General features: G+C 39.8%; 3 protein-coding genes and 2 non-coding genes across 18 annotated transcripts in view; 4 read left to right on the forward strand and 1 right to left on the reverse strand.

The window, feature by feature from the left end:
- Positions 1-6,320, forward strand: part of calcoco2 (calcium binding and coiled-coil domain 2) — a 48,064-nt gene extending 41,744 nt beyond the window's left edge. For 7 of the 13 annotated variants that reach the window (XM_088323555.1, XM_088323561.1, XM_088323563.1 and 4 more), the window contains 6 exons: positions 4,747-5,034; positions 5,102-5,230; positions 5,307-5,423; positions 5,489-5,609; positions 5,692-5,723; positions 5,789-6,320. In XM_088323555.1, the coding sequence (XP_088179681.1) occupies positions 4,747-5,034; positions 5,102-5,230; positions 5,307-5,423; positions 5,489-5,609; positions 5,692-5,723; positions 5,789-5,956 (855 nt within the window). In that variant the 3' untranslated portion in view covers positions 5,957-6,320. The remainder of the gene's footprint in view (positions 1-4,746; positions 5,035-5,101; positions 5,231-5,306; positions 5,424-5,488; positions 5,610-5,691; positions 5,724-5,788) is intronic. The other 6 variants (XM_088323557.1, XM_088323559.1, XM_088323553.1 and 3 more) reach the window with 3 other exon arrangements.
- trnaw-cca (transfer RNA tryptophan (anticodon CCA)) lies at positions 432-503 on the forward strand. The gene has a single exon. It is a non-coding gene; the product is annotated as a tRNA-Trp (tRNA).
- trnaw-cca (transfer RNA tryptophan (anticodon CCA)) lies at positions 1,121-1,192 on the forward strand. Its single transcript has one exon. It is a non-coding gene; the product is annotated as a tRNA-Trp (tRNA).
- An 863-nt stretch (positions 6,321-7,183) lies between the features above and the next one.
- Positions 7,184-11,487, reverse strand: snf8 (SNF8 subunit of ESCRT-II). The gene is made up of 8 exons (XM_088323036.1): positions 10,444-11,487; positions 10,102-10,152; positions 9,770-9,908; positions 9,596-9,700; positions 9,442-9,514; positions 7,827-7,968; positions 7,677-7,751; positions 7,184-7,603 (listed from the first exon to the last, which is right to left on the reverse strand). Exons 1-8 carry the CDS (start codon positions 10,495-10,497, stop codon positions 7,466-7,468), a joined length of 777 nt encoding a protein of 258 aa, XP_088179162.1. The 5' UTR covers positions 10,498-11,487; the 3' UTR covers positions 7,184-7,465.
- Positions 11,134-22,251, forward strand: msl1b (MSL complex subunit 1b). Of its 2 annotated transcripts, none has more exons than XM_088323034.1 (9): positions 11,134-11,214; positions 13,106-13,685; positions 15,164-15,363; positions 15,443-15,750; positions 15,825-15,937; positions 16,004-16,071; positions 19,985-20,109; positions 20,217-20,289; positions 21,475-22,251. In XM_088323034.1, exons 2-9 carry the CDS (start codon positions 13,143-13,145, stop codon positions 21,563-21,565), a joined length of 1,521 nt encoding a protein of 506 aa, XP_088179160.1. In that variant the 5' UTR covers positions 11,134-11,214; positions 13,106-13,142; the 3' UTR covers positions 21,566-22,251. The 2 variants fall into 2 exon arrangements, with proteins under 2 accessions (XP_088179160.1, XP_088179161.1); XM_088323035.1 differs by lacking the exon at positions 11,134-11,214 and adding an exon at positions 11,610-11,811.
- The last annotated feature ends 29 nt before the right edge of the window (positions 22,252-22,280 follow it).

Consider the following 22,280-nt stretch of genomic DNA (forward strand, 5'->3'; position numbering starts at 1 on the left):
ATTTCGAATATAGCTTTCCATCCAGGACCTTGCATGGCTAACTCATTCTTTTGAATTTGTTGATTAAGGTGTGCATTGCAGTTCAAGACCTTGTAGCTCAATGGTAGCGCGTCTGATTCCAGCTTGGATGGTTGTGTGTTCAACTCACATCAAGGTCAAGATATTCTTTTTAGGCTCGTTGGCCTGATGATAATCCTGCTCATTCCGAGAACTGAAAATGTTGTTTCCACATGAATTTCAAGTATTATCATTAACAAGGGCTCTGGTAAACGTATTGCTTCTTATTTATGCCTGATCTAATGATCCTATGGTAGTAGCGCAAGTAAGTGCTCTTCATTCACCTACATTTCAATTATAGCTTTCCATCTAGGACCTTGCATGCCTAACTCATTCTATTGAATTTGTTGATTAAGGTGTGCGTTACTGTTCAAGACCTTGTAGCGCAATGGTAGCGCGTCTGACTCCAGATCAGAAGGTTATGTGTTCAACTCACATCAAGGTCAAGATTTTCTTTTTAGGCTCGTTGTCCTGATGATAATCCTGCTCATTCCGAGAACTGAAAATGTAGTTTCCACATGAGTTTCAAGCATTATCCTTTACAAGGGCTCTGGTAAACGTATTGCTTCTTATTTATGCCTGATCTCATGATCCTATGGTTGTAGCACAAGTGGGTGCTCTTCATTCACCTACATTTCAAATATCGCTTTCCATCCAGGACCTTGCTTGGCCAACTCATTCTTCTGAACTTGTTTAGTGATGTACACAATCTTACTCAAGACCCTGTTGTGCAATGGTAGCGTGTCTGACTCCAGATCAGAAGGTTATGTGTTCAACTCACATCAAGGTCAAGATTTTCTTTTTAGGCTCGTTGTCCTGATGATAATCCTGCTCATTCAGATACTGAAAATGTAGTTTCCACATGAATTTCAAGTATTATCCTTAACAAGGGCTCTGGTAAACGTATTGCTTCTTATTTATGCCTGATCTAATGATCCTATGGTAGTAGCGCAAGTAAGTGCTCTTCATTCACCTACATTTCAATTATAGCTTTCCATCTAGGACCTTGCATGCCTAACTCATTCTATTGAATTTGTTGATTAAGGTGTGCATTACTGTTCAAGACCTTGTAGCGCAATGGTAGCGCGTCTGACTCCAGATCAGAAGGTTATGTGTTCAACTCACATCAAGGTCAAGATTTTCTTTTTAGGCTCGTTGTCCTGATGATAATCCTGGTCATTCCGAGAACTGAAAATGTAGTTTCCACATGATTTTCAAGTATTATCCTTTACAAGGGCTTTGGTAAACGTATCCCTTCTTATTTATGCCTAATCTAATGATCCTATGGTAGTAGCGCAAGTAAGTGCTCTTCATTCACCTACATTTCAATTATAGCTTTCCATCCAGGACCTTGCATGCCTAACTCATTCTATTGAATTTGTTGATTAAGGTGTGCACTTTTGTTCAAGACCTTGTAGGGCAATGGTAGCGCGTCAGACTCCATATCATAAGTTTATGTGTTCAACTCATCTCAAGGTCAAGATTTTCTTTTTAGGCTCGTTGTCCTGATGATAAACCTGCTCATTCCGAGAACTGAAAATGTAGTTTCCACATGAATTTCAAGTATTATCCTTAACAAGGGCTCTGGTAAACATATTGTTTCTTATTTATGCGGGATCTCGTGATCCTATGGTTGTAGCACAAGTGAGTGCTCTTCATTCACCCACATTTCAAATATCGCTTTCCATCCAGGACCTTGCTTGGCCAACTCATTCTTATGAACTTGTTTAGTGAGGTAGAAAATCTTTTTAAAGACCTTGTGGTGCAATGGTAGCGCGTCTGACCCCAGATCAGAAGGTTGTGTGTTCAACTCACTTCAAGGTAAAGATTTTTATTTTAGGCTCGTTGTCCTGATGATAATCCTGCTCATTCCGAGAACTGAAAATGTAGTATCCACATGAGTTTCTAGCATTATCCTTTACAAGGGCTCTGGTAAACGTATTGCTTATTTATGACTGATCTAATGATCCTATGGTTGTAGCACAAGTGGGTGCTCTTCATTCACACACATTTCAAATATAGTTTACCATCCAAGACCTTGCTTGGCCAACTCACTCTTTTGAACTTATTTAGTGAGGTATACAAACTTGTTCAAGACCTTGTGCTGCAATGGTAGCGCTTCTGACTCTAGATCAGAAGGTTGTGTGTTCAACTCACGTCAAGGTCAGGAGTTAGTTTTTAGGCTTGTTGTGCTGATGATAAACCTGCTCATTCTGAGAACTGAATATGTAGTTTCCACATGAGTTTCAAGCATTTTCCTTTCCCTGGGTTCTTTTAAACGTATTGCTTCTTGTTTATGCCTGATCAAATGATCCTATGGTTGTAGCACAAGTGGGTGCTCTTTATTCACACACATTACAAATATAACTTTCCACCCAAGACCTTGCGTGGCTAACTCATTCTTTTGAATTCGTTAAATAAGGTGTGCTTAGGTTTTCAAAACCTTGCGGCGCAATGGTAGCGTGTCTGACTTCAGATTAGAAGGTTATGTGTTTAATTCACATTAAGGTCAAGATTATCTTTTTACTCTTGTTGTCCTGATGATAATCCTGCTCATTCCTAAAACTGAAAATGTCATCTCCACATGAGTTTCAAGCATTGTCCTTTCCAAGGGCTCTGGTAAACTTGTTTTTTCTTATTTATGCCTGATCTAATGATCCTATGGTAGTAGCACAAGTGGGTGCTCTTCATTCACCGACATTTCCAATATAGCTCTCAATCCAAGACTTTGCTTGGCCAACTCATTCTTTTGAACTTGTTTAGTGAGGTATACGAAATTGTTCAAGACCTTGTGGTGCAATGGTAGTACGACTGACTCGAGATCGGAAGGTTGTGTGTTCTATTCACATCGAGGTCAGGATTTTCTTTTTAGGCACGTTGTCCTGATGATAATCCTGCTCTTTCCGAGAACTGAAAATGTAGTTTCCACATGTGTTTCAAGTATTATCCTTTACAAGGGCTCTTGTAAATGTATTGCTTCTTATTTATGCCTGATCTAATCATCCTATGGTTGTAGCACAAGTGGGTGCTCTTCATTCACACACATTTCAAAATAACTTTCCACCCAAGACCTTGCGTGGCTAACTCATACTTTTGAATTCGTTGAATAAGTGTTGTTTAGATTTTTTAGACCTTGCGGGGCAATGATAGCGCGTCTGACTTCAGATTAGAAGGTTATGTGTTCAATTCACATTAAGGTCAAGATTTTCTTTTTACGCTTGTTGTCCTGATGATAATCCTGCTCATTCCTAGAACTAAAAATCTCGTTTCCACATGAGTTTCAAGCATTGTCCTTTCCAAGGGCTCTGGTAAACTTGTTTTTTCTTATTTATGCCTGATCGAATGATCCTATGGTAGTAGCACAAGTGGTTGCTCTTCATTCACCTACATATCAAATATAGCTCTCCATCCAAAACCTTGCTTGGCAAACTCATTCTTTTGAACTTGTTTAGTGATGTATATAATCTTGTTCAATGGTAGCACGTATGACTTCAGATCAGAAGATTGTGTGTTCAACTCACATCAAGGTCAGCATTTTCTTTTTAGGCTTGTTGTCCTGATGATAGTCCTGCTCATTCCGAGTACTGAAAATGTATTTTCCACGTGAGTTTCAAGCACTATCCTTTACAAGGGCTCTGGTAAACATATTGCTTTTTATTTATGCCTGATCTAATGATCCTATCGTTGTCGCACAAGTGTGTGCTTTTCATTCACACACATTTCAAATATAACTTTCCACCCAAGACCTTCTTTTGAATTCGTTGAATAAGGTGTGCATAGTTTTTAAAGACCTTGTGGTGTAATGGTAGCGCGTCTGACTCCAGATTAGGAGGTTAATTTTTCAACTCACATCAAGGTCAATGTTTTCTTTTTACGCTCATTTTCCTGGCATGGCATGGCACACTTATTATTGAGAATATGGTGATCGGAAGTGCATTTAGTTCAAGACGTTGTGGCGCAACGGTAGCATGTCTGACTCTGTTTTAGAAGTTTGTGTGTTTGACTCACATCAGGGTCAAGTTTTTTTTAGGCTCTCTGTCCTAACGGTAAGCCTACTCGTTTCTAGAACTGATTATCTATTTTCCACAAAGGTTGCAAACTTTGTCCCTTCTAAGAGCTTTCGTAAATGTTTTGCGACTTTTTCCCGTATTTAAATGATCCTATTGCAGTAACACAAGTGGGTCATGTTCATTCACACACTGCAACTATAACTCTCCAAGACCTTGCACAGACAATTTATTCTTCAACATTTGGTAAATGGAAGTATTAGGCCTTGTGGCAGATTGAAAGGTTGTGTTTTGACTAACATCGGGTTCAAGAGGCTCTTTTTTTAGCTTATTTTCCTGATGGCAACCATGCTCGTCCCATTAGCTGAATAAGTAGAGTCCACAAAAGTTGCAAGCTTTGTACTTTCCAAAATGGCTGGTAGACATATTATTGCGACTTCTTTATGCTTGATCTCATGATCCTACGGCAGTAATGCATTCTCCAACTCTCCATGACCTTGCTATTCAGAATTTGGTGATAAGATGAATGAGTGTCCAAGTCCATGTGTTGAATGGTAGTATGTCTGACTCCAGATAAGTGTGTTCTAATCACATCAGGCTTCTCACACTCCTTTTTTGCTTCAGTTTTTTTTGGACATATTTTTAAATAACTCTGTATTCCAACTGTGTTGTGTGGAAATAGGAGCAAGTGGAGCAGAGCGATCGAGAGAAAGCAGCACTGAAGGACGAGGCATTTAACATCCAGCTGCAAAACCAAGAGTTGAAAAAATCCCTCTGGGTGGAGAAACAGGAAGCTACCTCCTTGAAGGTCTTTTTGAAGCCAGTGTGTTTTAATGAGAGCTTGATTGTACTGTATGTTTCACAGGACAAGAACCAGAAACTTGAGTCAGAACTTTGTCAATCAACCGAGCAGAACCAGCACCTTCTGTGCACCTTGCACGAGCAGTGTGAAGAAATCCAGCGCTTGAAGGTTTGATCAGCAGTGACGTTTGAAGAACTCCGTGACCATTCAAAATTTGTCTTTTGTGTTTTTCAAGAAGAGGATGATAATCTCCACAATCGATCAGGCGGATCTCCAGGAAGATCTCCAGGAAGAAAACATTATTGAGGGCACACAATCCAAACGGAACTCAGGTGATGACAATGCACTGCTGGTCCAAACTGAGGTACCAAAACCCAACATGGCCACACACTGAAAATGCAATTTTAAAAGTTTTCCTGAAACACATTTCGGTCTCATAGTTGCAACTCCAAGAAACTCTGAAGATGCTGGCGGACAAGGATGTGGCCATGGAAGAGAAAAACAAATTGATCTCCAGGCTGGAACGTCACAACCAAGAACTAGCTGAAGAGAACCAAGTAAACTTCACTTGCTGAGGTTGCACCATTGGCCCTTCTTATTCTGGCTTCCACTTTGTTTTTAGAAGCTCACAAATCACATTGAAGAGTTGACCAGGACTTTGGAGGACCTTCAGACGCATCCTGAAACAACACCACCCGGTACACCAGGAACATGTGACCCAGCATGTGAAAAAATACCTGAAGGTCTGTGATCAACCAGCTTAGCATTATTTAGCCTGGTGGGTATTTCTGTTCGTTTGTTTACATTGGATGTACTTTTTTTTAGCAAGCATCGTACAAGATGAGGAGGGAGACCAGGTAGAGACACATACATCCGTCCATTTTTTCCTATTCAGAGCATTTGGATGGCTTTCAAATTCCAGGAGCTGGTCCTGATGTGCCGCCATTGCCTGGAAAATTTCCCGGGCAGCACAAGGGAGGAGGTGCAACGTCATGAGCGCCATCACCGAGTGTGCCCGTTCTGCACGCTCATCTGTGACCACATGGTGCAGAACGAGTTTGAAGACCACGTCTACGGTCACGATATGTGACCGGGAATATGACAACAAAGTTAGGGATGTACCACATTTTTGACACCACGATTTCTGTGGCGAAAATGATCAACATGGCATTTTTGGCTTTGGTTTAAATAAAAGATAAAACCGAAAAAAAGGCTTCTTAAAGACTGATGTAGTGATGACGTCACTCCAAAGTGATGTGAGCCATGCAAAGCTTGCTTTCACATTGGGCAGAGTTATGCTGCTTATTCTTTGTGTAGCATATCTGAAAGGACATGGAGCTTAAAACAGGATCTCTCCCACGGCATTTTCTCCAAAGTCATGTGTCCTCCTGCTTCCATGTTTTGTTAGCAGCTAGCCTGACTTTGACTCATGCTTACTTGCTAACTTACTACAATTGAGCCATTTTAACTAGTAAACACACACACATATATACATTATATATATATATATATATATATATATATAAATATATAATTATACACATATACATACACATATATTGTGTGAAATTTGGCCCGTTTGAAATTGATAGGTTGGCGCTAAGCTATGTATGTTGAATTACTAAAATTATTATTTAGTGAATATGCAAATGTGACACGTTTGTTGCACGATCTTAATTTCTTTCTTCAGTGAAAAATTTTCATTCAACTTTGTTCCCGGTGCTTCATTTCGGTTTCAGCCCCTAAATTTTATTTCAGAGCAACCCCAATCAAAATGCAGATTTATGAATCTATTTGAATGGCTGGGATACTAAGAATCAATGCTTTTGTCAATGTAAGCCACCAAATTTAAAACTTTGCAATCTCATATGCAACCCCGTCAAGAGTAGAGGTCTCCAACCTTTTTCAAGCTGAGAGCTACTTTTTACTAATTTGTATAAAGGCGCCCGGTTTGATATGCATTTCTTAAAATAATAACTAATGTTATTACTATGATATCACCAAGTTAATTATTAAAGTTCAAGTTGAAATAGACTCAGTCAACCACTAAAAACATCTATTAGAAAATCACATTGATCCAGCTGGTGAGCTACTTTTAGAACAGGGGGCTCCACGACTGTTTTTAAGGTCCACCACGTTGGAGACCCTTGTTATAGAGGTTTCTCCATTTTTCTCATGCTGAGACTTTTTGAGTTTTTCCTTGCCATCATGCAGGTTTCAGATCAAGGTAGGTTCTTATGGTGATCCGTGCCGCCTTGAGAGACTTATTTGTGATTAAAGGTTATACAAATAAATGTGACTTGACTCATACAGCAAATCCCAACAGTTGAAATGCTTTATTGATAAAACATTTTTGACAATAAAATGTCCACCGACCTAAAAACACCTTTTCTGTCATGATGTTGAGGTGTTAGATTCAGGTGATTGTATATTGGGTATTCTCACGTGTCCATAACCACGCCCAAATCTGGGCAGAAAAGTCCCTGGCATCGGATTAAAACACAGCACCATTTTTTTCCACTCCTGAGATTCAAAAATCTATCCAATTTTAAATATGGGATAAAATGCTGTAGTGCTTCGTTGGCAAACTTTGCCCCCATCATGGGCTCATTTGATTAGCCTCTTCGGGCGTGACATCACGGCAGGTTAGCTCCGAAAAGAGGGCGGGGAGCCAGTACTGGGGCTCTCCTGATGCCTGGGAGTCCACCCAGGCCAGGCCCTCCTTCAGCAAATGGTCCTAACAAAGACAACACAGGTTAGGATACACCAGTGCTGTTGTTTCTTGGGAGCTTTGGACCACGACCGCTCACCAGAACGTGACTGGCTCGTTCCTTCTCCCACTTCAGGCTGTCCCTAATCTCACTTACTGTTACATAGCCTTTTGTCTGCAAATGAACAAGAAAAGAAACTCATTTAAAAAAAAAACGGGAGGAGACGTTCTTGCTGCATGCTTGGCTTACTTCAGCTAGCTGCAGGACGACCGTATGGTCCATGTTGAGCTCGGCCGGGACCGACTGCACCAAGTAGGAGCCGCCGACCGGAATCATTCCGAAACCGTTGCCCATCACTTTCAGTTTCTTTATGGCCCGGACCAAGTCGTCCCTGGGTGACATGTGAGAATTTCACCTTGGTTACACTATTTTATCTACGTTTATAAATGGTACAGAAAAAAAGAGGAAAAAAAACAACTTTAAAAAGTGCGTGTTATGTTATTTCTTCATTATAGGGAATCTCATTATTTGTTAATTTTATATGAGAAAATATAGAATTATTTCGAAAGACAAATTGGGAATCAAAAAATGAGTTATTTTCTTTTTTCATCTTGTTTTTATGGTAGTCATATAAAACAGGCCTCGAAGCTAAATACTATGTCAGTTGTTTATTGCATTGTATGTATTCCTTTGGATATTAAGGAAAAAGTATAGAACTATTTAAAAAAAAATAATAACAAATTTAAAATTGTTTCTAAACCTCAGCAAAGAGTGGAATATTTTGTTTATTTCTCATCTTGTTTTTATTATACGGTAAAAAGAAAAAAAATGTTACCAATTGTCCTCAATGGGTAGAATTTTTAAAAATATATTGTTTACATGGTACAGTCAAATAAAACGAACCTCAAAACTGAAGGCGATATCAGTTTTTTACTTAATTTGTATTGCTTCATTTGGATATTTCACGGAAAAGTATAGAATTATTTTTTTAAAAAGAATTGCAAACTAAAAGTTGTTCCGGAACATCCGCAAAGAGTTAACTATTTTATTTTTTTCTCATTCTGTTTTATGGTACAGTAAAAAGAAAAAAAAACTTCAAAAACCACTCAATTCTGTTTTTTTTTTTTTTTTTTATAGCTGGGCAATTTTTTGTCTGGATATTTCAAGGAGAAAATATAGTTGTTAAAAAAAAGGAAATTAAAAGAATGTTCCTAATTGTCTGCAAAGAGTTGAAAAAGAGTCCTTATTTCATCTTGTTTTTATGTTACAGTAAAATGAACTAAGCCTCAAAACTTAAAGCAATGATTTTTATTGTAGGGTATCTCTTCATTTGGAAATTTAATGAGAAAATACAGTAAATACTTTCTTTCAAAAAGTAAATCGGGAATTAAAAAAAAATCCTCAAATGTCCTCAAAGAGTTGAATATTTTTTTTGAACAGCTAAAATAAAACAAGTCTCAAAACAAAATGTAATGTCATTTTCGTAATTGCAGGGAATCTCTTCATTTGGAAATTTGAAGGAGAAAATGTAGCTTTAAAAAAAATGGGAATTAAAACTAGTTCCCAAGTTTCCTTAATCAGTTGATTCTTTTATCTTTGTCATCTTGTTATTATAAGGTAAAAAGAAAAAAGCCTCAAACGTCAATTTTTTGTTGCAGGAAATCTCTTCATCTTGAATTGAAGGGGAAAAAAAGATTTAAAAAAAATAGAACATTCAAAATATTACCTAGTTTTACTTAATGAGTGGAATATTTTTTATTTGGTAAATTGAACGAGAAAAGCATTTAAAAAAATAAATTGGAAATTACAAATTGGTCCTAGAGTTGAACCTTTCTTCTTATGTATCGTATCGTAAAAAACTTACTGGCTGACATCCTGAGCGTATTTACTCCGCCCCTTAAGAACCCTTTGATGGAGTTCATCCAAAGTGATGAGTCCTGCCAAAAAAGAAAAAAAGAAAAAAAGAAAATCACATCACTCCAATACCCAGATCATTGGCACTGCTTTTAATTACTGACCTCCGTTCCTGTGCTTAAGGGCCAGGCAAACCTCGATAATTTGCACACCCAGTTCATAGTAGAAGTCTCCAACACCGAGCATCTCGGACCAGAAACCTTTCCCGGCTGTCAACAAAGTAAATAAAGATATAACAAAATTGCACTCAGGTGCTTTTCCATTGTTGTGCCACTGACAAGCAAGCGGATCCACTCCAATTGTGGCACACATCTCCTGAAACTGGACCCGGAACTGGGAACTCTTGCGGATTTCCTGTTTGTGCTTGGTGGCAAACTCTTCCAGGTTGGACTTGAAAGTGTCCAGCTGCTTTGACATCTGACAGGGTGAGGGAGAAAAACATTTAAAAGATTGTTGCTGCTAGATAGCAAGAATAAGTAATTGAGCGAATGGCCTTTAGTGGGTGGACCGATCCCTTAACCACTAGGGTCGTAGTGTGGTGCGTCTTGAGCAAGTACAGCCTGATGGCCCTCCAGGCCAACACATGTTTCCACCCGGCAAATGTGCTAACCTGAACTATTTGATCCTCTGCAAGAACAGATCCTCTCTCTTTGTATTTGGCCTGGAAAACAAACGTAAGATAAAAACAAATCTGTGAATGATCCAGACAACAATCAATTACTTTCATTTATTTGGGAAAAATAATCCCTGGAATGATGAACTTCAAAATAAATTATCCAACTTTATTTATCAATGCGTTCATTTCGTCTTTATTTAACATTAACGTGACATATAACTGTTAAGCTATTCAGTAATTATTTCAGGAGAAATAGTTAATGCAATGACGATATTAAAATGCATTAACGTTGTTGTTTATTGTTGGCAGATCAAGTACTTTTGCATGTTTTCTTACCTCTGCTAGCTTCTTTTTGGCGATGGCACCAGCACCGACACCTCTGCGGTGCATTTTGAATCAAACGGGAAAATTAGATTAGTTCCAATTAATTTGTTAAAGATCCAAAGTGATGAGAGCTTTCGCTGTTCGCAGAGAGCTAAATAAAAAGGTTTTACTTTAAGTACAAATGAGCGCTTTTCTCAGATGTTAACATCTGAAAGCTGACAAATTTAACTCATTGATGCGCTGTAAATGTAAATTATATGGGGAAAAAAAACTAATTTTTAGAATAAATCGCAGAGCTTGGTTTTACTTCCGTGCAGGCGTCTCCATTTTGAGGTGAGAAAAACAAATGCAGATTTCAAAACGTCGCCCTCTTGAGGATCAGCGAATACTGTGTTGCAACGCAATGTTATGCGTCGTGCAGCCCTATTAAAATAGAAAATAGCAAATTTGAGGAAAATATTACGAAGACGTTAGAACTGTCCTCTGTCAAATAATAAATGAGTTCATTAATTTTAGAAATAAATATAACGAAGACAATGGACGAATTGGCTATTTAAATACTACATGAATGTATTAATCATATATTTAAAACAAATTTCCACGCCAATATGAACCATTTTAGCTGACATTGGTCATTTAACGAGATGTGTCCTCGTGGAAAAAAATCAAAGCAAGATATAGCAATCCCAATGCGGTCGCGCATGCGCACTGGTGGGCATTTTAAAACTACACTCGAGGAGGGAACATGGAGATTATTGTTGCTGGACTTCCTTTATAGCACGGGTAATCTCCACGAAAATGATTGCGTTCGGTCTTTAAAGGCGTGCCCGTTTTATGTTTGACTATCAAGATATGACTTGGGGTAAAGGGGTGCTTAAAACGCGCGTTTTTAAGTGTGCAGCTAAGCTAGCTAGCTAGCCAGTAGTCCTAGCTAGCTAGCTGTTATTGTTTTTCAGGGCAAGCTAAAATGGAGGTTGCCCCCCCTCCGCGCCACTTTCGTCACGCCACTGCCAAATTGTCGCCAAAGCATTTCAAGATTTTGCGTGTTTGTGTCGCTTATGCGTCCTTGATTTTGCGTGAGTCGTATGCAAAGGGAAGGAAGCGAAGATTTGACGTCAAGTGACGAAATATGGCGAGTTTACAGACACGACACGGCCGTGGGTGGCAGAAATAAAACCGTGTCTCTGTGCTTGCAGGTTCCAATAAAAATAGAAAAGATGTGTATGGCGGACTTTGTTGCATGAAATTTGTTTATTTCTCGATAAACGTTGATAGTTTTAAGATAAGAAGAAAAAGTAGAGAGGTCCACTAAAAGAGTTTTTAATTGGCTGTAATCCACGGTAGGGGCGGTACTCTGGAGAAGACAATGCACAACTTCCGGTATGCCGTTCCAATATTTTCACGGAAACATTTAGCTCCAGTACTCATTTCAAATGTAAAAAAAATGTGAAAAATAGACTTAAAATTTATGAAACGCTTTAGTGAAGTTATTTTTTTTACCCTGACATAGTACCAGATCAAGAGCTCCCCCTTGTGTTTCAACGTCAAAGTGCAATGTTTCTTTAACCCTAGATTTCTAGAGACTTTTAAAGGGACAGTGTGTAAAATTGAGTGCCTCTTATTGGTACAGAAAAACTTATTTGAATACTGGGTAAAAATCATAAACTATCAAACCAGTGTTATTATTGTATTTCTTTTTCACTGTGGAATCCCTTTTTGGATCGGCGCCATGTTCTTCCAACATCCTGTCGCCACGCTCTGCTGTGTATCACTGGCCATCGCTCATACACAGTGCCATCTAGTGGCCAAATATGACACATTGGGGCTTTAACATACAATGTTAATGTGGGCGGCATTAGCTAAGGAGGTAGAGCGTCTTGGGATCGTGAGATCGCAGGTTCAAATCCCGTCTCCTCCGTGTTACATGTCGAAGTGTCCTTGGGTAAGACACTGAACCCTTAATACCCCCAATAAGCAGGTCGGCGCCTTGCATGGCCGCTATTGGTGTGTGAGTGTGTGTGTGAATGGGTTAGTGTAAGTCACATTGTAAAAGCGCTTTGGGAAGTCTTCATTGACTTGAAAAGCGCTATATAAATGCAGACCATTTACCATTAAAATGTATCCTAACCTGTGTTTTCAATTGGCTGTAATTCAAAATAGGGGCGAGACTTTGGAAAATACAATGCTCAACTTCTGGTATGGCCTTCCAACATTTTCATGTAAACACTTGGTTGAAGTGGTCATTTTTATTGTGAAAACATATAAAAAAAAGATTAGGAAATTTGGGTAATCTTAAATGTATTCCTGGCGTTTTGTTTTTTATCTTGGCATGGTGTTATGCCGTTTCAGATCTGCCATTGTAGCGATGGTAATTTGAATAAGTGCTCCCCATTGTGTTGTAATGTCCAAGTGCAATGTTTTATTGATGGTAATTTTTAAGAGATTTAAAAAAAAAAAAGAATAAAGCTAGCAGCTATTCAAAAGTAACCAGATTGTTTCTTTTTATGTATAAAAAGGTATACACATTAGAAAATTGGACTGAAAGCACAGAAATGTGATCAGAACATAGTGTATACAAGCTGCAAATTTTGGCTTAAAAATTGGGCGTGCTTTGCATAGAGTTGACAATTCTTTGAGAAGCCAAATGTTGACAGTGTTTTGTGTGGATGTACAGGAGTCTGCCAGCCACAGCGGCACCATGAGCATTCGCCATGAGCATGAGAGCCTCCCCGGGTCCACATCTAGGACCCAAGCCCCCTGCTAGCGCCATAGGCGGGACCTTCTCTTTGCTTCCCGTTAGCCTCAGGAGGGAGTCCTCCGACTCGCCCTCGGATGCTCCAGGCCACCTCCGCTGGGCCCGAAAGACCCCGAGCCGATCCAAGCGCTCGGAGCAGAATTACATGAGCGGCGACGTCTCGGACGCCGCCGAAGCAGACCGGGCCGCCGCCGTGGGGGTTTTGACCCCCGTGGGTCCAATGGGGGGTGAGGGAACCCCGGTGAAAGGGAAACCCCTCTCCGCGGACAACATGGAACACCCTCAGATGGCAGCCAAGGACGCGAACAACCCGTCCATCGAAGTGTTGTCGTCAGAGAGCAAGTGGAAGAACCTCCGCAAAAACCCAGCCAGCCCGCAGACGCAGGCTAACTGCTTGCGGCAGATCTTGCTGCTGCAACTGGACCTCATCGAGCAGCAGCAACAGCAGCTGCAAGCCAAGGACAAGGAAATTGATGAGCTCAAAACTGACAAGGAGACGGTAGGGGAAACTTTTTTAGTAGTAACTTAAAGTATCAGTGGGAACATTTCTTGGGGCATCAATCAAAGTGTTTATTTGCCCCTACCTTGTTTAATGCGATGAGAGGATCGTGACTTATTCGCTGTGACTGAGATTGCAGTTCAAACCCCTTTCTTTTCACTCAATCAATCATTAAATAATAATTCATGCATGCACAAACATTTAAAGTGGGTATTATTTAGCGCTTCTAGTGCTAAAACCTTCATTTATTAAAAAATAAAAAAAGATTTGAATAATAAACAAAAATACATGTACTGTAAAATTCGGACTATAAGGCGCACCTGATTATAAGCCGCACCCAGTACATTTTTAAAGAAAAAATATTTTCTACATACATAAGGCCCACCTGACTATAAGCCGCATGTGCCCGCATTAAAACGTGAACAGAAAGAGTTTCAATTATATACAGTACCTTAAGCCCTTAATGTTCCGACGGCCCGCCAGTGGGCCGCCAGACTTTTGATAAACAAAAACGTGTCACCAGTCACTGAAATATCTCATGCCAGAGGCACACGTGAGTAAAAATGCATAAATTTGGTCGCATGGTTGAAAGCTTGGGAGAAAAAGTCGCGGCTTATTGTCCTAATTTTACTGTACTATCATATAAATAGGTATTTAGGACAAAATGTTTTAATGAAGAAATTTATATTTATGTAACATAACAGGCATAACTAGAGGCAGCTGACATGATTGTCAGCCATCTTTTTGCTACAGGTACCCAGAGACAACAAATTTTTCAAATGATAATGAGAAGAAAACGAGCGCGCTTTGGTCACTAAATCTCCAAAATTTGCTTGTTCTTTTTCCATGCAGTACTCGTTTTCAGTTGCACAACACAACACAGCTTCTTTAAGTGGTCAAATAATATAGTGTCCCTTAAATTCAGGTTTATTTCCAAAGCATGGAAAAAATATTATTTTCTAAGGTTTCAGCCCAACAGTGTGGAATAGTGATGACCATTTTGCCCGTTTTCCTGGGTCAAAATCATAAACATCTATTTGCTTTTTAATGAAAATAATATTAGTTTCTTCTTTTAATGGATAGATTTATAGAATATTGAAATATTCATTTCTATGTCCCTCTAATACAATCCCAATTTTAGCGTATCCTGCTGATACCAGCCTTGTAATACGAAACGCATCATGTAACAATAGTAATACCATATTCCGCCCCCAGAAGAACAAATAATAGTTAAAAAAAAAAGGAAAACTTGCTTTGTACACTTGGCATCTAAGGGGCAGTGTGTTGTGGAACATGCATTGATTTGAAAACACATCAAAAGTTGCAATAAAAGTGTATTCCTTTACTTGCCTTTCACATATTCATTGTGCCGTGAGTGTTAGTTGTTCAAAGTTATTTTTTTACAGCCTTGTTTGTTCATAGATTTTTTTTCCATCAACTGTCGGCAATATTTGTTTTTCCCGAATGACTTTTTGCAGCTCCTTGCGCGTATCGAGCGCATGGAACGTCGCCTGCAGCTGACCAAAAAGGACCCGCCGCGCGACAAGCGTCTCTTCCAGCCGCTGGAGCCGTGGACACCCGACAAGGAAGACATGTGGGACCTGGAAGTGGAGGCAAGCCCGCAGCCCAATCCCACCGCCATGCTGCCTTTGAGTCGAAGCATCAAAGGCCAGAAGAGGTAACCGGAAAGTAAACGGACGTCTTTTCACGTCAATGGCACTCAGTGAACATTTGAAAATGCCTCCCACCCCCTACAGAAAATCCTTCTTCGGGGAGTCCAGAGCGCAGAAGTCTCGCGGAAAAAGCGCCAAGCTGAGTCCTCACAAGTCAGAGAGCCAGCCGGCGTCCCCGTCCCAGCGGGAGCTGCGCAGCAAGGAGACGCCCGAGAAAAGTGCTCCTGCCAGGCCAGTCTGCAAAGAGGAGGAGGATGCCGAGCTGAGCTGCCAGATGGAGCAGCTTCCCTTCCTGTCCACCACCGAAATGTACCTGTGCTGCTGGAACCAACCTCCCGTCTCGCCGCTGCGGGAGGCGTCTCCTAAGAAGGAGGACGAAGACGAGCTGCCCGGTGAGTGGACGGCGCCTGTCCTCGATGTTAGCGCTTACTGAGACTGATCTCCCAGTGTCGCTTGTGTCTTTCAGATGTTCCCGCCGCCAAGTCCCTTTTCCCCAGTTCCTGCCGCCTCTCAGTCCCGTCGTGGCGGGAGAACATCATCGAGCCTCTGGTTGAGGATTTCAGCGTGGACACGCAAGAGGTGAGTAAAAGTAATTCAAAGGTTGTCGGAAAAAGTCCCCAACTGAACTCACCGTGTCTTTTCAAGCCGCTGGACGACGGCGTCTTCCTCAAACGTCACGCTAAGCTAGAACTTGATGAGAAGAGGAGGAAGAGGTGAGTGAACAACACTTTGTGTCAAGGTTAAATCTTGAGATTGTATTAGAAAGAATAAAATAACACACTCTTGAGTTGAAATGTAGGTATTTGATAGCCCCTTCCATCGGAGGTGCGTGCTTCCAGGATCGGATAAGGGAGAAATCACGCTCCTCCCATGGCAGAGGGCTCATTTATTGGAAAACACTAGAATGAAACTGCACATCTGAATGGCTTATATGAACACAGGAAATTAATCTGATTGGTTTAGACAGAATCACATATTTTAATGCAGGGCATAATGTTGGTCGGTAGATGGCGTGCGAGTATAATAAATGAGCAATAAGGATAGTGAAAGTTTGTAAACACAATGCGTCTCTCAGGGAAGCAAATCAAGCTTTCGAGCGGCTTGGAATGTGGGAGTCAAAGCCATATTGATTAACCAGCGAGCAGGCCTCATCGTGGCCTTCAAGTTGTAGCTTCTTAATCAGAGGCACATCCCTTGTTGCCTGAGAACTTATTCTCCTGACCTTGAATGTGTTTGCAAAATCGTAAAACCACACACTTATTGAGCACTATAGAAATGTAAATGTATAAAGATACAAGAGTATAAAAGTGTATATTGGGTATAAGAGTACATTGTATAAAAAGCCCATTTACACCATGATTTCCTTACAGTTTGAATCTGCAGTCAATTTTAATTCAACAATTTATTTAATCTAGTTCATGCCATGAGGCATAAATGAAATTTTTCAAAGTTTTTCCTCTAATCTCCAATATATGATAACATAAACGCAAAGCTGTAGTATACCTTGTTTGATATCAATATTTATATTTAATATTAAAGGGACAGGGACTATTAGTTCACCGCTAGATGTTGCTGTATTGTGTCGTGCAACCAAAAATGAGTTCTAACAGTCACAAGGAGGGATAGGAACAATGAAGACTCAAAGTGACCAAACCACAACTATTTTTCTTTTCAATTCTTTTTTCCAAGCATTTCACAAAATCTTTGGTTTTCTTTGGGTACCCTTAACAGCAAGATTGGCAAAATTTGTCCTTGATATGATAGTTCATGTATTTTTGTGACTGTAACGCGCACCTAAAAGCAGTCTCTGCCCGGGTGGCCGACAGCGTTTTCATGAAAAAAAAAACGAAAGGTTTTTTTTTTTTTTTTCAGAAGCAAACGTTTGCTTTAATCCGATTTGGAAATCTTCGTACGCTTTGGAAATTTCGGTTCGTTTAGCAATTTGCATACTTGGCAGCCGATCAGAAGACCGCATCAAATAACTTCGTGCTTCTGGACTCTGTTATAAGGTCGTGCATTTGCATATAGTTTTCCAAAGTAGACACACAGAGAACACAAGAAAAATGGATAAGTGCTTAGGAATCAAGCCAAAACCTCAGCCCCAGAAGAAAGATACAAAAGAAGATAAATTTATGACACCACAAAACGTAAACATACATTAAAAGCATCGTGGAAAGAGGAGTTCACGTGGCTTGTAGCAGACGACGCAACGCAAACATTGCATTAATGAAGATGAGTAAATACAGGTACATAATGACGGCAGATGGAAAACAGGGATGTCATATACATGCAATGAATTTTATAAGTCGATTTATAATAAACTTAATTTCAAAGTGTTGTTCTGTTATGTATATTCTGATTATCAGTCCTTAATACTTTGCAACAATTGTTCTTTTGCGATTACCGTAAATTCCGAACTATAGAGCGCATCTGATTATAAGCTGCACCCACCACTTTTTGGGTGATTTGTCACCTTCGCACTTATACCAGCCGCACCCGTGTTTAAGCTGCAGGCGTCCGCCCTGCAGTGTAACTTGCGACACAGTCACAAGATCAAACTGGGCCATGCTGTATGTTCCTCAAATGCAACATCATTGATGGTATATAAATTCAGAACCACAGGAGTCATTTAAAATAGCAAATGATACCCGTAATTAAGGTATGATGCAGACTTCTAAAGTCGGGGTCCCGTCGAAAGTAATCCAAGGAAATAAAATGTATATTTCCAAAGTTACGGGTGGGAAAAATATATATTCACTATTGTCCGCTGCGACAACAGACAGATCTACCGGTAACTCAGCGTTTTCTCCGTCCCTTATTTTTGATTCATCCGTAGAACACATAACAGAATAAATCTCTAAAATAAATACATTACAAAAATATACAGTTGCAAATACATATAATACATGGTTACACATATTTACGAAGAAAGACGGTACACCGAGAGAGTTTTCAAAGCTTTAATAATAATAATTTAACTTTCATCCCAAACCGTGCCTTTGAAAGGTACCAACACGCTAGTAGGATCACGCTCGCAATGTATCAAACATACCTGTGGATAAAAGGCACTCCACAAATGTGAAATTCACGGTGTGTCTTCGTGAACTTCCTTTTTGCAATTATCACCATCAAGGGCATCTTCATCATTATCGGGACATACCTTGACTCTACAGATTATATATGCCAAAAATTTAGAGATTGCAGTCTTTTTTGGCGCATGCATTCAACTGGTCTTAATCTTTCCTTTTAAAGTCCTGCGCCCCTGGTGGCCGTTAGAAAAATTCCATAAATTAGCCGTTACACTGAATAAACCGCAGGGCTGAACATATGGGAAAAAAGTAGCGGTTTATAGTCCGGAATTTACAGTAGTCGTCTTGTTGTGTTTCAAGTTGTCAAAAATGGGGCAGGCAACTTTTCAAAGTTGTTTGCCCTCGTGTCCGTTAACTTTTTGTCACGAGTTTCAGACACTGCTAAAAGCCTTTATTATTATTATTATTATTTTTTTCAAAAGCTGACCATGCAAGGTGCCGTATATATGGATCAAAATTGAGATTGAGAGTTGCAAGCTCTCACAACTAAGGCAAGCAGCGGCCGACTAGATTTCCCGCCGTAGGCGAAGTAGTCTGCAGTGTATGTTGGGATATATATACCGGCGTTTCATTTCCTAACCAATGTGTCAATCATCATTTGAATTGGTCACTATTGGCTAAAGTTATTCCAAGGTGAAGGAGGCGGGTGCTTTTTAGCATTTACAGGCTCGCATTGGTTAAAGCGGGGCAAAACAATGCCTGCAATTGGCCGAAAACAATGTGAATCACAAGTTTGGTTGGTCTACGGCCTGGAGAAAATCTATTTACCAGTCTGTTGATTTGAAAATGGGAATTGTGGGTCTAACAGCCAGCCAGCCAGCAACAAGCAACGTCCATCGATGCAGAGATGCTTCCCGGGGGAATTTTTCTTTTATTTGTCGGCATTGTTGCGTGTTTTGGAGTGTGTCAATATTTTAAACAGTTGGATTTGCTCCACTCACGGACTTAAGACGACCATGGTTGCGTATTATTATTGAACATGATCGCTGCAAGACGAGTTTGGTGAGCTACCCCGCCTTTATATTTTCCCAGTATCTTGTTTCAGACTGATCTTGATGTTTCTGTGATGAGTCTATTTTCAAATTCAATTCAATTTCGTTAGAAGTGTTTATTGTCATATGCACAGTAAAGAACCATGTTTCCCTGCACAATAAAATTCTTACTTTGCTGTCCACACAGTTGCCAGCGAAAAATAAAATAGAAGATAAGAAATGGTTGTCATTTCTTTAATCCCAAGAGTTTAACCTTTTTTGACTGAACTATCTGACTGTTTTGTTGACATTCCCACCCTATAGTCCGGTGCGGCTGTATAGAAAATATAGAACCAAAAACTGCTTTATAACCTGGTGCACCTTATATTCTTGAAAATATGGTATTTATATCATCATACCTAATTTTTTTTAATGTTTTTGCCACTCAATAAATACACACGCTCAAACTAATACTGAAAAAAATCTGAATAAATCTTATCTTTGTTTTAAGATTTGAGCAGAATGAATCCGATAGGTGAGGCTGACTGCGTTTCTCCAAATCGCAGGTGGGACATCCAGCGTATTCGAGAGCAGCGTGTCTTCCAGCGCCTGCAGCAGCGCATGAACAGGAAGAAGACGGTGACAGAAACAGAGCCCGAGCTTTCCTCCTTCTATCCGGAAACTGAAGATGGTAACGCCATGATTGGAAACTAATAAAGTTTATCTATATCATACATGTGAAGTAACTCAGAGACGATAGCAATTTCCCCTTCAGTTAATTTTGTGTTTTCTTTGCAGTTGAAGCGATAATGATCACACCCTTCCTGCCAGTGGTTGCGTTCGGTCGGCCGTTGCCTAAACTCTCTCAAGAGTAAGTTTCGATCTTCATCAGATTTTTTCCATGTTATGTGATAAAATACATGCCTTTTTTTTACTTTAAGCAAGCAGTCGATTATTTTTTTGTAGCCGTTTCCGGCAGCCAAGATTCAAGCCGACTTGCCATTCGATAGAAAAAAAGAATAAAAAAAGGTTATTAAAAAAAGAAACAACGAATGCTTCCTGCACCACAGAAGAACGCAAAAAACCAAGGGATCTTTGTATTAGCTCATTTTCTACATACATTTACTGTTAAAGGTTTTTTTTCTTTTCTTTTCACCGCTTCCTGGTATCACAAGACATGCAGGTTGTGTGACACATATAATTATCATACATTGACTCATTTTACTCTGGGGCTAATGCCTTTTGGGCTCTTCCTGGTGTCTCACACATGCAGCATCTTACTATGGGTTCCATTACTTTTGGCCTATTTGTGTCACAAGACATGCAGATTGAATTGCGCATGTTATTTACTCAATTACTGATATTTCTTTGCACTTATTCTTTTTGGCCTCTCCCTGGTGTCAGGAGACATGCAGGGTGCATGATGCAGATAATTATCCTGTTTTCTCTTTTACTAGTATTGGTATGGGCTTTTTAGCCCTTTCTGGTGTCATGATGAGACATGCAGGGTGTGTGACTCATATATTTACTCATTTACTAGTATTACTATAGGCTTAATTCTATTTGGCCTTCTCTTTGTGTCACAAGACCCTCAGGGTGTTTATTAAGTGTATTGTAAAGCGGTTTGAGAGGTCATCAGTGACTGGTAAAGTGGTATATAAATGCAGTCCATTTACCAATGAGGTGATAGGAGAGCAGAAAATTAGTGAGTGTGTGCAAGTGTGGGATGCCTCTTCTCCCAAATAAATCAATCAAGTTTGAATGTCTGCTGTCTATGTAGTTCTGGATTTAACAAGGCCCAAGGAAAAGACACAATTTCCCAAGTTTTGACTGTTTGTGCTGCCATTCTATGACAGATGTTTCTAAACATCATTTGCACTCAATTCAAGGCTTGATGCTGTGATCAATTTAGCCACTAATGAATCCAAATTTAGAAGAGTGTGCCATCAGTGATAAGTTTTTGTCCGCATCTTGCATTGAAACGAATGAAAAAGTGAGCGTAAAACCCCGAAAAAGCGGTAACATGACCTCATTAGCATCAATTTTTTTCCCGCAGGAATTTCGAGCTTCCCTGGCTGGACGAGCGAAGCCGCTGTCGAATCGAGGTGCCCAAAAAACAAACCCCTCACCGGACCTGTCGCAAGTGAACGTCACCCACTTTTGTTAACTTTTTCTTGCACTCAGCCAACAAGTTTTTTTTTCCTCCTTTTGGGCAAAAGTTTAAAAAGTTCGCCATCACGCTTTGGTGAAGTGTTCTGACTTAATGGTGCTGTCAATCTGGAGCAATGTGCCGTCTTCACTTAGCCAAAGCATAAAAACAAATCTGCTTCTTCTTCCTTATGTTCCGTTTCTTAGCTTTTGGTGCTTTGCTTTTCGACTGCTCACATTGCAGATAGCACCTTCAAAAGACGAGTTTCCCACCCCTACACTTTTTGTGAGTAGTAGTGAATTGCATGGGTTCTACTTGGCTGAGAAAGGGGTTTGCGTGGTTTAAGCCCTTGATGGGGGATTTAAATAAAATAAAAGGACTGCAAGCCTTCATCAACTCAGTGTAGATCATCAACAACCACACATTGAATGTGTCAAAATTGTTCTCCATTTAAGAAGCAAAAGTTCTTAGCTTGTAGTTTTTTTTCCCCCCTCTACGATGCTTCCGCCACTGTCCATGCGGGAAACTTAGTTGTACATAGCGTTCACAAACAAATGTACATAAAACATGGCTGTTATTTTTTTATTATTTAACGTGTTGAAAAAAAATTCAATGATTGTATGTTGACGAGTTGAAAGTTTTCAAAAGTTGCATTTTCTTTTTGGAATAAAAAGACCATCTCTATGCTTTGACGTTCCTTTCAAGAAAATTCA

The sequence above is a fragment of the Urocampus carinirostris genome, chromosome 19 (assembly GCF_059441175.1).
Source record: "Urocampus carinirostris isolate Australia breed hairy pipefish chromosome 19, RoL_Ucar_1.0, whole genome shotgun sequence".
NCBI lineage: Eukaryota > Metazoa > Chordata > Actinopteri > Syngnathiformes > Syngnathidae > Urocampus > Urocampus carinirostris.